Source organism: Scophthalmus maximus, chromosome 3, assembly GCF_022379125.1.
Source record: "Scophthalmus maximus strain ysfricsl-2021 chromosome 3, ASM2237912v1, whole genome shotgun sequence".
NCBI classification, from domain to species: domain Eukaryota; kingdom Metazoa; phylum Chordata; class Actinopteri; order Pleuronectiformes; family Scophthalmidae; genus Scophthalmus; species Scophthalmus maximus.
Window position 1 is genome coordinate 25554377 of NC_061517.1, and position 13849 is coordinate 25568225.

Consider the following 13849-nt stretch of genomic DNA (forward strand, 5'->3'; position numbering starts at 1 on the left):
TCAAAAAGTCGTTCTTCTGCACACAGAGGGTTTCCGTCAGAACCCCCCTCCTCACCTTCCTGTGTATAATGTAGAGACTTTAATTAGAGCTGCAACAGTTGATCAATTAGTCATTGACTACTAAATTAATTTTCCAAAAATTGTTGGAAATAAATAGTAAATTCTCTGATTTCAGCTTCTTTAATGTGAATATGTCCTGGTTTCTTTGCTCCTCTGCGACAGTAAACTGAACATCCTTGGCGTGTGGACAAAACTAAACATCATCTTGGCGGTTTGGGGAAAACGATCGACATATTTCACCATTTTATGACATTTAATGGACCAAAATACTGATCGATAAATCGAGAAAATAATCCACGGATTAATCTCTAATGGAAATGATCGTTGGTTGCAGCCCCTAATTATACTGATTAACCTTTAGTAGGTTAATTATACCTTATACATACTATATTTTTCATTTCATTCGTGCCTCATTTCTCCGGACCGCACACGCGCTGTGTAATGAGCTATCATACCAGCAGGGGGCGTCACTTCAGCGAAACCACTAACGTAACAGCCGAAGAGGTCAAAGATCGGGGAGTCAAGCGCGGACCGCACATGCTGTGTGTACGTATATATTTGTACTACATTTTTCCAATCTACAGTGTTGTATGTGTTGCCGTAGTAACAGCGAAAGGCTGCAACAGAGAGCAGAGCAGATTCGGTTACACAACTCATCAGGCTACACAGTTTCTCATCGAGTCATGTTGAAATATGAACTGTTACACGCTACCATCCGAGGAAAATGTAGCACCGCTGCTCCACGGGACCGATTGTCACGAACATGGGTTTCATCACTTACCCACTAAACCTCTCGGCCACAGGCGCATGTATCAATATTCAATATTTTAAGATTGATAATGTTAAGAGTTGCTACAGATGCTGAAGGACTTCTCATATTGATGCGTATACTGAGAATGATCTCTTTCCATCCACAGTACAACAACAAACCTCTGCATTACGATTTGCTGCTGTTGATCCTGGGGCGTTGCTCCTTTTCTATTTCTATGAGACTCAAATATTCATTTGTGCCATTGAAGTTATGACATTTTCTTTCAATAACTTGTTTATAAAATAGAGTCACAAAAGACCAAGCAGAATGTCCCCTTGGTTTTGGTGGTTATATTTCAACATCAGCACATTAACAATACTTCCTGTCTGGTCGACTGTCCCACTAAGCCGTGACCGTGTGAACCAGCATAAACAATTCCCAGGACCCTAAAATCATTTTATTATTCACACCTCTGCGTATCCTGTTATCACATGTCATTAATATCCTCTGCCAAGAAACCCTATGGTAATAACAGAATAAAAAATGGTCACATGGTGACATTATTTTTAATGACGGGGTCAAAAAGCTGCAAATATCATATAATATAAAAATGTATAAATTGTACTTTTGTATTTCATTTCATTCCTTGAAAATCAAGACAAAAATAAAGAAAATAAAAAGCACATTGAGGCTATTTAATTCATGCAACGGCGAACAAATTGGCAAAATGAATTTCGGCCTTTGGCCAAGTATTTAATTATTTCCTGTTTCAGCCACCAATGTTCATGTCGGTTCAACGTGACCTGACATTCCTGCTTCTTTATCTGGATGACGTGTTTCTCCTTGTACGTGGATGCTGACCACATACTGCCCCCCCCCCCCCCCCCCCCCCCCCCCCCCCCGCTTTTTTCATTCCAGGCCTGTCCGAGGAGAATAAAGTCCAAACGCCAGCCTTCACCGACGCAGTGCGACTCTACCGCCAGGCTCAAGGGCACTACGGCACCTGGGACATGATGTGCGGTGTCGCGCCGCAGGTGAGCTCGTCTGTCCGATACCGGACTTGGTCCCAGGTTTTAGCGCTCGGAGCATAAATCAGACTCCCTGCCCTCCCCCATCGTAAGGCCTGGGCCGCTTCAATCGGGTGACGTCGGCACATACGAACACATTCTCCACATTCCTGCCGTAACTTGATTTCTCCTCCCTGTAATGTTCTGTCTAGTGTAAACATGGTGAGACCGTCGAAAGCGCTTCGGGCTAAAAGGCTTTACTGTACGTGCCGTCTCGCGGGCATTGTCTGGTCAGGTCGCAATGCCTCTGTCACAGAGCAGGATTCAAGACATAATCGCATTATTGTTTTCTCCAACTCTTTAATGGATGATTTTAATATACATCTTGGACTAACTTAACTAAACTATTAACTAAAAAATAAATATATTTTTTTTGAATATCATGGAAACTTTTTTCTCTTTTAATAATTTCACAAAAAGTGAAACTTTGATTGATTGTTGATTGATAACAAAAATTTAGATATTTTTAAGCCTTTTCTTGTTTTAATTAAGATGATTACAGCTTACCGCTCATGAAAACTGAAAATCAGCATCTCACAATATTAGAATATTTCCTCAAATTAATCAAGTACGGGATTTACAACACAAAAATGTCCGGGTGGCTTGTCGAGTCAGCCGTTTTTCATCTTCATCTCGACAATACCCCGCGTGTTCTCTACGGCGCAGCCAACTCCCATGGCCTATAAGAGTCGGCTGGCCAATCAGGAACTGTCCTGGTCAGCAAATCAGTTAGTAGCAGGAAGTCCTGCTGGAAAAGGAAATCAGCCTCATCATAAAACTGGTCGGCAGACTTCAGCGTGAGGTTCTCTAACATCTCCTGTCAGACTGGATGAATCACAGCGGGCCAGCAGCAGCAGGTGACCCGGCGCCGCGACTCATCACTGACTGCAGAATCTTCACGCGGGACTTGAAGCCGCCGTCTTTTCCTACCACACTTTTCACTTCCGCTCAACTTTCAATGAACACGCTTCCATACCACGTTCTCGCCCAGTATTGTGGTTGCGTGCACTGAACTAGACGGAGGGACACACGGTGTTAATACTGTATGAATAGTCACTTACTCGAACTCTAAATATTCCAATATTTTGAGTTTGTTTAGTTAAGTTTTTTGAGCTGTAGGTCATAATTATCCAAATTAAATTTAAAAAAAAATTAGTCTGGGCTATATCAAATTTCCCCTTTCTTGAATAACTGATGTAAAATATTACATCATATAATGATGTAAAATGACATAAGTTGTTTTTGATTTTCTTCGGATATCGCCCACCCATCCCCAGTGCACACCATATTCCCCCCCCACGCAGAATAGCTGTAGAGTCGCGTGTGTTAGGGTCACAGAGGCGGTGAGATAATACGATGCATAAAAAAACATAATTTATTTAATCCAAATATAAAACAATTATACAATGTGATAGGTCCAATATTGTCTTGTTGTTCAACCTCTCGTTGCGTCCATGTGATATTTAATGTGATTTTGGCTCCTCACTTTTCACCGGTCATCCAGTAATCTCGTTATAAGCAACACAAATATAATCCCCCGTCACAGTACATGTATTTTCATATTGCGTCTGGTTAGAGGACCAGACTTTGAAGGAGGAGCACAACACCGCCCACGTGGGACGACAGATTTTTTCTCTTTGGGGGGGCGGGGTTATGGAAACATTTTGACAGATATAATAATAATAATAAGGCTATTACAATTCACCTAGTGTGTGTGTGTGTTTTCCCTGTAGATCCTGTCTAACCTGGTGATGGAGGGTCTCCTCCCGGAGCTGAGGGAGCTCATCTCCCCGCGGCTCAAAGGCAAACTGCACGAGAGGCAGAGGAACTGGATGCTGGTGAGAAACTGCTTCACACGCATTCTACCTCCACCGAGAGCAGTGGCGCCCCGGGAGATGTTTCACAGGGGGTGGTCCGGATGGGGCGACTTCGGGGTGGCACAACTGAATATCAGGATTTCTATTATACCCTTTTGGTATATTTTGGAGATTTTTTTTCTTTGTCCCTTTAAAAACTGTAAGTCTGTTTATCTGTTACCTTAGTTATTAAGGTTATTAAGACACCAAACTATACTATTAAACTATTATTAAAAAATATATACTTTATTGACTTAAATGAATAGTACCTAATGTAGAATATCAGATAAAAGCAGAATTGATCATAATTCTGCTGCGCTTGTATATATATCGAATACAATAATGAAGTGCACCTGTAGCTGCTGGTCTGGCTGCATTTGTTTTTATTTAATATTGTACTTAAACCTAATATTACTGTTTTCTATTATAAAGTACTTTATTTAACTGAATAGTACCCAATGTGAAATATCAGAAAGAAGCATTTTAAAGGCCAGTCGGTTCAAGACGGTTCCGCTGTCCACTGGTTCTGGTAAACGAATGAATGGAAATGCAAATCAATTTGGAGAGGGACATCACTGATTGGCTGATGGTTGCTTTTCAAATTGTAGATGGGAGTTTGGGCTCTATTAAAGAAGGGACCATATAGGTTCATATCACACTGGTTGTCATCTGCTCGTGTGGATAGATGTGATGAAGGTTGCTTGGCTGGAAATTATGAATGAACAATGAAGTTGCCCCCTTTTTTTTAATCAATTCTACCCTACCAGTGAAGTGTTTCACACTTTGTGGCTCACACACAGCGTGACGACGCTTGACCAATTTCAATGGGACAAAGGTCGAAATTCTCTAATTTCAGCTTCATAAATGTGAACAGTTTGTGGTTTCTTTGCTCCGCTGTGACATTGAACTAAATACCTTCGGTGCGTGGACAAAACAAAACATCATGTTGGAGTTTTGGAAACACCGATCCACATTTTTCACCATTTTTCCAAAACATTTTTACGGAGCAAACGACTAAATCGAGAAACGGAGGAAGTGATCGACAGATTAATCGATAATGAAAGGGATCGTTAGTTCCTCAAACAAATACTGTAGACGTGTGAGCTTGGTTCAGCTTAAATTGAGCAACTGAAATGTGTGTGTGTGTGTGTGTGTGTGTGTGTGTGTGTGCAGATCAGCGATGCGGTGTACAGCCTGGTGCAGGGCCAGTGTCAGACCCAGTACGAGGCGGTGCTGCAGGGGTGCGAGGCGGCCCGCTGCTCTCTGGAGGCCTCCATCCGAACGGACATGGACCAGATCATCACGTCCAAGGAGCACGTCACCAACAAGATCAAGGGTGAGCGAGAGTGAGAGCGCCGGCGTTTTTTTAATCCCCGCCGTTTTAGTCACGGCCGCGAAACCTAGTCGACGATGAAAGTGGCGCAGTGGAAAGCGGCGGTGTTCCTCCCACCCGTTGTTTCAGCTGCAGCTGAAATGCGCTTTGTTCTGAATGAGTTTAACTTGAGTGTTCTCGCCCCTCGTCCCCGACCCCCGCTCCGCACACGCCGCCACAGCCGTGGTTCTCCCCAAGGCTGAGAAGCTGTTGAAGGTGAGCATCCAGCCCTACATCAGCTCCATCCTGGATGCCCTGATGGAGCCGACCAGCCGCGGCTTCTCCGAGGTCCGCGACGTGTTCTTCAGAGAGCTGGTGGACATGAGCAAGAACACCCTCAACGAGGGCACCAAGGAGACCGTGGCACAGGTGAGGAGGAGGAGGAGCTCCCAGTCTGTGCTGCTGTGACGTGATTGATATGCAGCTGATGAGACCCCAAATATGACATGAATTAACCGGCGTGTCTTTGTGTATCTGCGGAACCCGAAAGCCGTTTCAAGCCGCTTATGGTTCTTGTTGTTTGTCCGAATCCTCCCTCTCCTCCTCCTCCTCAGCACATGGAGAAGATCTCCATGCTGGCCTTCCACCCGGTGAAGATGAACAGCTGCTACGAGAAGGTGGAGCACCTGAGCCTGGAGGGGCTGCAGCAGCGGTTCGACGTCTCCAGCCCCTCGGTGTTCGTCCAGAGGGCCCAGATCCTCATGAGAGAGGTGAGCCGCCGCCGCCGCCGCCGCCGCCGCCGCCGCCGCCGCTTTTCTCCCCAAGGCAATTGCTCAGCTCGGTCCGATAGTCATATAGGATATAGACTAGCCAACAGGAGTCGCCTGAAATATCAGTAATATTTCCTCTGCATAAGAATCCTGTGTACACAACTGTAGGACCCTGACCGCGAGGACTTTGCTGAACTCAAACGTTTCGTTTTGCAAAGTCGGTCACGGGCGAGACACTGTGCCGGGGGCGATGCAGAGATGTCAGAGACGGGGGATCTGAGCAATAAAACTGGAGGCCCATATGGATTTTTAGGGGGTAGATGCCGATATTAGAGAAGAAAACAAATCTCCGATACCAAGGTGTCCACCGACGTGAAGCCTCATTTAACATGTGAACTTCCTTATAGCGGATGGAGTAGTTTGTCTCAGACTTTACCAGATTCATGTCAAAGCACTGAGACTCCGGACGGACGGATTTCGTTGGAGCTCCTCCTGATGCCGGTTTGTCTGTGAAAGGCTCCAAATGGCCGATTTAACTGACCCTCCGGTAAATGGGTCGGGATCGAACTAAAACCACGACTATCCCAATAGACGGAGGTCATTCGAGACGGTAAAGTTCGATGAACCGACCCTTTAAAACAGCTTTCAACTAATATTTAATCTGAGTATTTTTTCCATTTTATTTGTTCTTTTATCTAATTTGATAAAGTTTTAAGTGAAATCAGTGTGTTGAGGCGGTGTGGAATAAGACAGCTCAGCACCAAATTATAAATGTCTTGACATGAGTGTAGATCGTATCTGTCGTATTTCTTTGCGATGCAAATACTGAAGAGTGCAAATGCGACGATATGAAAGTGTTGTTTGCACGTTTTAGAAAATACACGCTGCAGAAACAAGCCCAGGGCCTGTTATCATCTTCTGGCTGTCAAGACGGGAAAACAGGTTCTCACGGAGAATTCTGGCAGTCAGGACTGTCGATCATTTCCTGAAGTCCTACGCTGTCAAAGTCTTTGAAGTGCTCACTACCAACTCAATTTAGAAGCTGCAAGTCATTTTTTGCGATAAATGTCCGTCCGCCCGCCGGCGGCACACGTCTTGCCCCGAAAAATACCGGACATTGCTCTGCACGCGTTGTTTCCTCGCAGGGAGCTCGTGAACGCGGCAGATGACCGTGAGCTCGGCAGCGAGATAACGAGGTCAATATTTGAGTTCTGTTGCCGCAGGGAGTTATTATTAAATTACCGATACTTTGATGATATTTAAAGACCTCGGCGGAGCCATCCATATTCATTTGTCGTTCTTGTCTGACCTCAGCGGAACATGTTCCCCAGCCTCGTTGGCAGATTGGAAACAATTAAGATGAATAATACGTGATTGATGATGTTATTATCCTTGAATATGCTACGGTATAACGATGCATGCAGAGCGTGCTCGGGGTGTGTGGAAGGTTTCGGGCGGCGCAGTAGAACTGCGGAAGGGCGAGCGCCCCCTGGTGGTGCTTCCAGTGGCTGGGGCAAATGGAGAACAGGGGAAGAGTGAGCCGGTGGTATTTGTAGTCAGACAGCAGGACTGAGTGCAGAGCGTTATTCTGTATTCAACTTTGAATTCCTGGTTGAAATCTTAACCACTTTTCTTTCTATCCATGATTTATCATTATTATTTCACTTGCGGACATCTTTAAATGCGGCCTCTGTAATGTCACCCACCTGTGTGTGTGTGTGTGTGTGTGTGTGTGTGTGTGTGTGTGTGTGTGTGTGTGTGTGTGTGTGTGTGTGTGTGTGTGTGTGTGTGTGTGTGTGTGTGTGTGTGTGTGTGTGTGTGTGTGTGTGTGTGTGTGTGTGTGTGTCCCTCCCTCCCTCCCTCCCTCCCTCCCTCCCCGCAGCAAATGGACGATGCCGTGTATACGTTTGAGCAGATCCTTCACCAGAGCCTGGAGTCTCTGGGCACAGACGAGCTGTGTAAGACCATCCAGCGCTGCCAGGACCGAGTCATCAAGGTAAAACACACGACAAACGGCCGCAGGCGCTGGTCGATCGGAGTTTTCAGTCCCCTGAAGCGGAGACGTTTAGAAAAACGCCGTTGGCCCAGTCTTACCGTGAAAGACTCCGAGGTGGTGACTGAGTCGGGACACTGCGTTCACGTTCGCTTCCTGATCATCAGTCGGGACGTATCCTTCCCCCGATTCCTTGTGCTCCTGTCACGTGACTTCTTCCCGTAGGGGAACAGGAAAAGGCGACTGTGGGATAATGGATTCCAAGTGTATTGCCAGTGGTTCACCCTGCTGTCAGACCAAGGACTTCTCCCCGTCGCTCTTCCTCGTTCGCAGTATTTCCTGTAACTAAGCGACTGAAACTGCGGCGTAGACGGTCTGCTCCCTGTTTACACTGGCGCGCCTGGCCCAGTGGACATGAGCGGCCGTGTCAGGTGTGTGGACTGGGATTATGTTTAATAATTGAATGCCTGCCTTGACAGAGGTCGCTTGTTTTAAAACGGCGCTTTGAAATGAAAACCAAAAGACCCAAGACAGGAGCAGGAGTGGGAAAAGCACTTTCAGGCTCTGACAATATGATGTGGTGATACGATGCGTATCGTGATACAGGGGTGACCATGCAATATAATACAGTATATTGCGATACTGTAAGCGATGCAACATATTGCCATTTGAGTCAAACTGTCATAGTGTAAAGAACACGCCACCGTATACATGATGTAATCGAAGTGGAGTCAAATGGCTGGAGGTGGATGACAACACTGCCATCTAGCTGTCAGAGGTTTCAACACAACAAAGAATGAATCACTGTCTTTAGCGAATCTGTGAATGAAAACTATTGATAAAAACTTTCATGCATCACAAAACATAACCCTCATTACCCCAATTAAACCCATAATTGATTGCTCAGTCTGAAATCACTCATTTAATTTGCTGTGCACTGGATTGACTCTGTGCCACTTTATTTCACTGCCGGTCTTCCGTGTAAACGAATACTGCAAACGGTTCCCAACCCGGTCAGGCCTTTCTGAGGGGTTAGCAAAAATGGATTTGACGGGTCGTGACTCGCGAGATGATCAATGAGTTAGGAAAGAAGAAGGAAAGGTAGATAGTTCTCAAGCACAACTTTGTTTCCATCTTTATTATGCATTTTTATAGCAACTTAGACAAAATGAGATGTCAAACGTGATGAGTGTCCCGCGGCGGACGCGACCCTTCGTCGGGGGTCACAGACCACACATGTTGGGAACCAACGGTATCGTCTTTAGTTATGTATGTTTTATTTCACGTCAACGTCTTCATCAGAAATGTAACGGGTAATTAAATGTAATGTAGTGGAGTAGAGGTACGGAAATGCTCAGAAAGTGAAGTACAAGTACCTGATGAAAGTTAGGGTACCAGAGTAACTGTACCCTGTACTTTCCAGCACTGGTGATACATCATCATCATCATCATCATCAATCATTTCAACAGAGGAAATGTCCCTTTTTTAAATTTAGACTGAGGAAACATTGAATGTCCTGTGTGCGTGCGCTCATGTCGTGTTTTTCTCGGTTTTTCAGAAGTTTGACTACGACAGCAGCACGGTGAGGAAGCGTTTCTTCCGCGAGGCCCTGCTCCAGATTTTCATCCCCTACATGCTGAAGCAGCTCAGCCCCTCCTGTGGCTCGGTGAGTGGCCCCGAGCACATTGTCAACAAAGAAAAAAGATTAGCGGAAAATGCATTTTGTTCATTTGACGCGCGCCCGCCTCTGAATGGGAGTAAAATATCCAACATGCATTGGCAACGTTTACGCGTTCTGTGCACTTGGGCACCGTCAAATACACAGGGTTCCTCCGCACTATGGGAAAGTATGGAATTTGATTTGAGTTATTTCCAGGTCTGGAAAAGTCCGGGGAAAAAAGAAAAGACACTAGTAGAAATATGTGTGTTTCCAGACGGAAGTCTCAACAGAATCCGAAGATTTAAGAATACGAACCGTCTCAATCTCTCTCGTCTAGTGAATCGTTTTTCCCGCGGTCAGTGATAAACGTCGCCATAGCAACACAGAGCCGTCGTTCACATGTGACCATGTGACAGGCGGAAGGATAAGTAGTTCCTATCATCCGGTACATACACAGTTAGTTAGTTACTTTGCACTGTTGATGATAAAATACACATTTACCCCAAATGACTGAGTTTAAATATCAATATTCTAGTCCTGGAACGGGTAACGTCAGAATTGGAGGCATCAACATTTCAATATCAATCCACAGAACCTGTGACTTTCTGTATATGAAGTGCAACATTGTAGCTACACAGTCAGAATGTAACATGTTGGATTTTAAAAGGAAAATGTGTATATATATATATATATATATATATTATGAATGAAGAGTTGTTTTGCCACAGTCCAATAATCCACTTGTACTTGTGGCCCTCTGCTTTTGGTGTGGTTGAAATGGGTCGTAGTGTTGCTCCTGTGTGTCAGCTGTAAACGTAGTGTGAGTAAGAACGACTCCCTGAGCGAGACGAGGAAAGCCTTTTTGTAGGCCTTGTCGTGATACACGTGTCTACCAAGCTGAGTCCATCGCCATCTAATTTAAAAGGAAGTTGCGGCGCAGAGGATAATAAGAAACTGATGCAAAACACTTTTAATTAGAAAGATGATTAGATACGTGTTCCATTCAGGTGTTGAAAGGTTCTGAAGGGTTTTTTGTTCTCCTTCTTGTTCGCGAGCACCAGGAGCTGCCGCGCTTCCAGGAGCTGATCTTTGAGGACTTCTCCCGTTTCATCCTGGTGGAGAACATCTTTGAGGAGGTGGTGCTGCACTCGGTCATGAAGGACATCATGATGGGTGAGTCTGGGATCCGTCCCGTCCCTCGGCTCACATACACATCGCCAAATTTCTTGACAAAAAACGAAAAAGGCCGTGCTCAACGTGAACGCGTAGAGACGTTAATCTCAATCCGAGGCACCTTTTAACCACTTGTCTCTGCCTGTAGCTGTGAAGGAGGCGGCGGTCCAGAGGAGACACAACCTGTACAGGGACAGCATCGTGCTCAGCAACAGCGACCCCAGCCTGCACCTGCTGGGGGAGAGCCCCTCCATCGACTGGGCGAAGGAGGTCGGAGGAGCCGCGGCGGGGGAGGACGGCGAGGACGGCGGCGAGGGCGAAGGTGGGGAGCACCACAAGACGAGGAGGACGAAGCAGGTTGTGTCCATGATCCAGGTGGAAGACCCCTCCATCACGCTCGACCCGCTGGGCGGAAACGACGCCATCCCGGAGGGGGACGAGGAGGAGCCGGAGAAGGAAGGAGGCGGCGAGGAAAACGTGGGCGGCAAGGCCTCCCCTGAACTGAACGAGCCCGCGAGTCCCAAAGCGCCGGCGAACCCTCCGGCCTTGTCAAATGGTTCTGTCCTGAAGGAGGAGGATGAGGAGGAGGACGCCAAACCACAGGAGCAGGTTAAAGACGCCTCGCTCAAGGTCGAGTCTGCGACAGGAAGTGCCTCGGCATCAGAGGAGAAGGATGCGGCAGAGGACGGCAAGCCGATGCTGGACGGTAAAGCACCCTCCAAACCAGAAGAGCAGGTTAAAGACGTCTCACTTAAGGTCGAGTCTGCTCCAGGAAGTGCTTCGGCCTCAGAGAAGGGTACAGGAGAGAAGGCTACAGGAGAGAAGGATACAGGAGAGGTGAAGGATGCGGGAGAGGAGAAGGATGCGGGAGAGGAGAGGGATGCGAGAGAGGAGAAGGATACAGGAGAGGTGAAGGATGCGGGAGAGGAGAAGGATACAGGAGTGGTGAAGGATGCGAGAGAGGAGAAGGATACAGGAGAGGTGAAGGATGCGAGAGAGGAGAAGGATACAGGAGAGGTGAAGGATGCGAGAGAGGAGAAGGATACAGGAGAGGTGAAGGATGCGAGAGAGGAGAAGGATACAGGAGAGGTGAAGGATACAGGAGAGGTGAAGGATGCGAGAGAGGAGAAGGATACAGGAGAGGTGAAGGATACAGGAGAGGTGAAGGATGCGGGAGAGGAGAAGGATACAGGAGTGGTGAAGGATGCGGGAGAGGTGAAGGATGCGGGAGAGGACAGCCAGCCGATGCAGGACGAACAACCACCCTCCAAACCAGAGGAGTCAGAGGAGGCGTTGCCTCCAGCGCCTCCCAGTGAAATCCTGTCGGGGGCCACAGGAACGGATCCAGAGACGGCTCCACGGGTCCCATCCGCCTTCCCACCGCCTCCGCACGACGACAGCGGTTTCCAGTCGCCCACCAGCCAAGGAGCAGGGGGGGCGGAGGCGGCGGCGCTCGTCTCCTCCGGAGGCGGGGGGGCCGCCACCACCGCCGCAGACTCTTCGACCGGCGAGCAGTGATGACACGACGTCTTGACTTTGCTCGACCCTGAACTGAATCCTGCCCGGTTGCCGTCGCCGTCTCTCCGGACCAAACATTCGAAACGCACTCCGTGCTGTTTGAACCACATTCGTTTGGTGGTTTTTTTGCCCCGTTTCCACGCGAGTTTCCAGCTTATAATCACTCACCGAGCAGGGCTCAGGTGCTGTCGTCATCTCTCTTCTTTCTTTTTTTTTATAGTTGTCATTTTTCCCCGTGTGCGTTTGTGATTCTCTAGATTTTTTGGATGTGACAGAAAAGCCCTCGGCAAAACACTTGAGCCTTTCACACTTTTCCTTTTAGTTTTTAGTTTTTCTTCACCCGGTGGTAAATGTGAGCACGGTGGCCGACGACCTCTGGTCCGTGACGGCTCGAGGATCGCCGGCGCTGTTGGTGAAACACTTGTAAACCGATCGGGCTCGTGGGTCGGCCCCGTCCGGCCCCCGTGCGGCCCCTCGGTGCGACGTTGGTGTGTGAGTACAGTCTGTCCTTTTGGGAAAACTCAGTTGGGTGATGGGCATCTCGAACAGTGTGATGTAAAAAACAGAATTCGTACCGGTCATCGAGTGATTAGCAGAAAACTAGGCTCCAGAATGAGGAAAGAGTCATTTCATGTTCACGCTGACGTTTGGAGACTTGGCCGTTTCCTCCTGTGCTGGTGGGAGTAACACTATTTTATGAGTCTGTCCTTAAACAAAGAAATGTATGTATATATATAATATGCGTCTATGACCAATCTCTTTTTACGTAATTTTATATGATTTCAGCGATGCCTCCACTGACCCCTCGTTTTATTTATTGCTTTTCACCCCCCCCCCCTCTCTTTCTTGACCAATTTTCTTTTAGATGTATTTTTACTCTTCTTTACAAATGACTGTTATTGGTAATAAATCATTATCGATTAAATATTACCACTTTGTCCCCTGTTGATTTTTTTTGGGGTGGGGGGGGGGGGGGGGGGTTGGGTCACTACTCAAGAGATAGCAGTGGGTGTTACTCTTTGCTCTTTCGAAACCCATTTCGATATCGATATTTGGAAATACAAGATTCCCGATACCAATACATCGGCCGATATATATATATATATTTTAAATCTGTCAATGATTCCTAAGAGGCTTGATATTTTAGTTTAACCATGAACTTTGGCATAAATAACTATAAATTGAAAATCCAAATACATAGAACATATTAAGAACATTTATTTTAAATAAAATGTAAACATAAATGCCCATTAAAAGGCTCAAATCCGATATTATCGGCCGGTCGGGCTCTAATTACAAAATTCCTAATGAATGGGCGAAAAAGTGCCAATCGCCAGTGTTACGGGCGATGTCCTGTCCTCTGTGGGCCGCGTGCACACATTTGAACCAACAGGCCACCTGACCTCCTCATGAAAAGATCAAATATTTGTTTAAAATACTTCAATTCAATTTTATTTGTACAGCGGGCAAATCGCGACATACGTTACCGCCAAGGTGCTTTTTGATGATGAGGTCGAGACCCAACTGTTCCGGCAATGAGCAAGAAAAGAAAACTCCCTTTTTAACAGGAAGACGTCGCTGACGGGACCGGGCTCGGTTGTGGGCGGAACATCTGCCTCGACCGGTCGGGGTGAGAGGAGAGAAATAGGGGAGAGAGGAGGAGGAGGAGGAGGAGGAGGAGAAGAGAG

General features: G+C 46.8%; 1 protein-coding gene across 4 annotated transcripts in view; it reads left to right on the forward strand.

The window, feature by feature from the left end:
• The window catches only part of niban2b (niban apoptosis regulator 2b), a 31975-nt gene extending 18884 nt beyond the window's left edge, over nt 1-13091 (forward strand). Inside the window, exons 6-16 of one of the 4 annotated variants that reach the window (XM_047330799.1) lie at nt 1730-1845; nt 3612-3716; nt 4908-5070; nt 5288-5475; nt 5661-5816; nt 7699-7812; nt 9369-9476; nt 10532-10643; nt 10792-11289; nt 11416-11480; nt 11538-13091. In XM_047330799.1, the coding sequence (XP_047186755.1) occupies nt 1730-1845; nt 3612-3716; nt 4908-5070; nt 5288-5475; nt 5661-5816; nt 7699-7812; nt 9369-9476; nt 10532-10643; nt 10792-11289; nt 11416-11480; nt 11538-12161 (2249 nt within the window). In that variant the 3' untranslated portion in view covers nt 12162-13091. Of the gene's footprint in view, nt 1-1729; nt 1846-3611; nt 3717-4907; nt 5071-5287; nt 5476-5660; nt 5817-7698; nt 7813-9368; nt 9477-10531; nt 10644-10791 lie in introns of all 4 variants that reach the window. The other 3 variants (XM_047330798.1, XM_047330797.1, XM_047330796.1) reach the window with 3 other exon arrangements.
• Nucleotides 13092-13849: the final 758 nt, after the last annotated feature.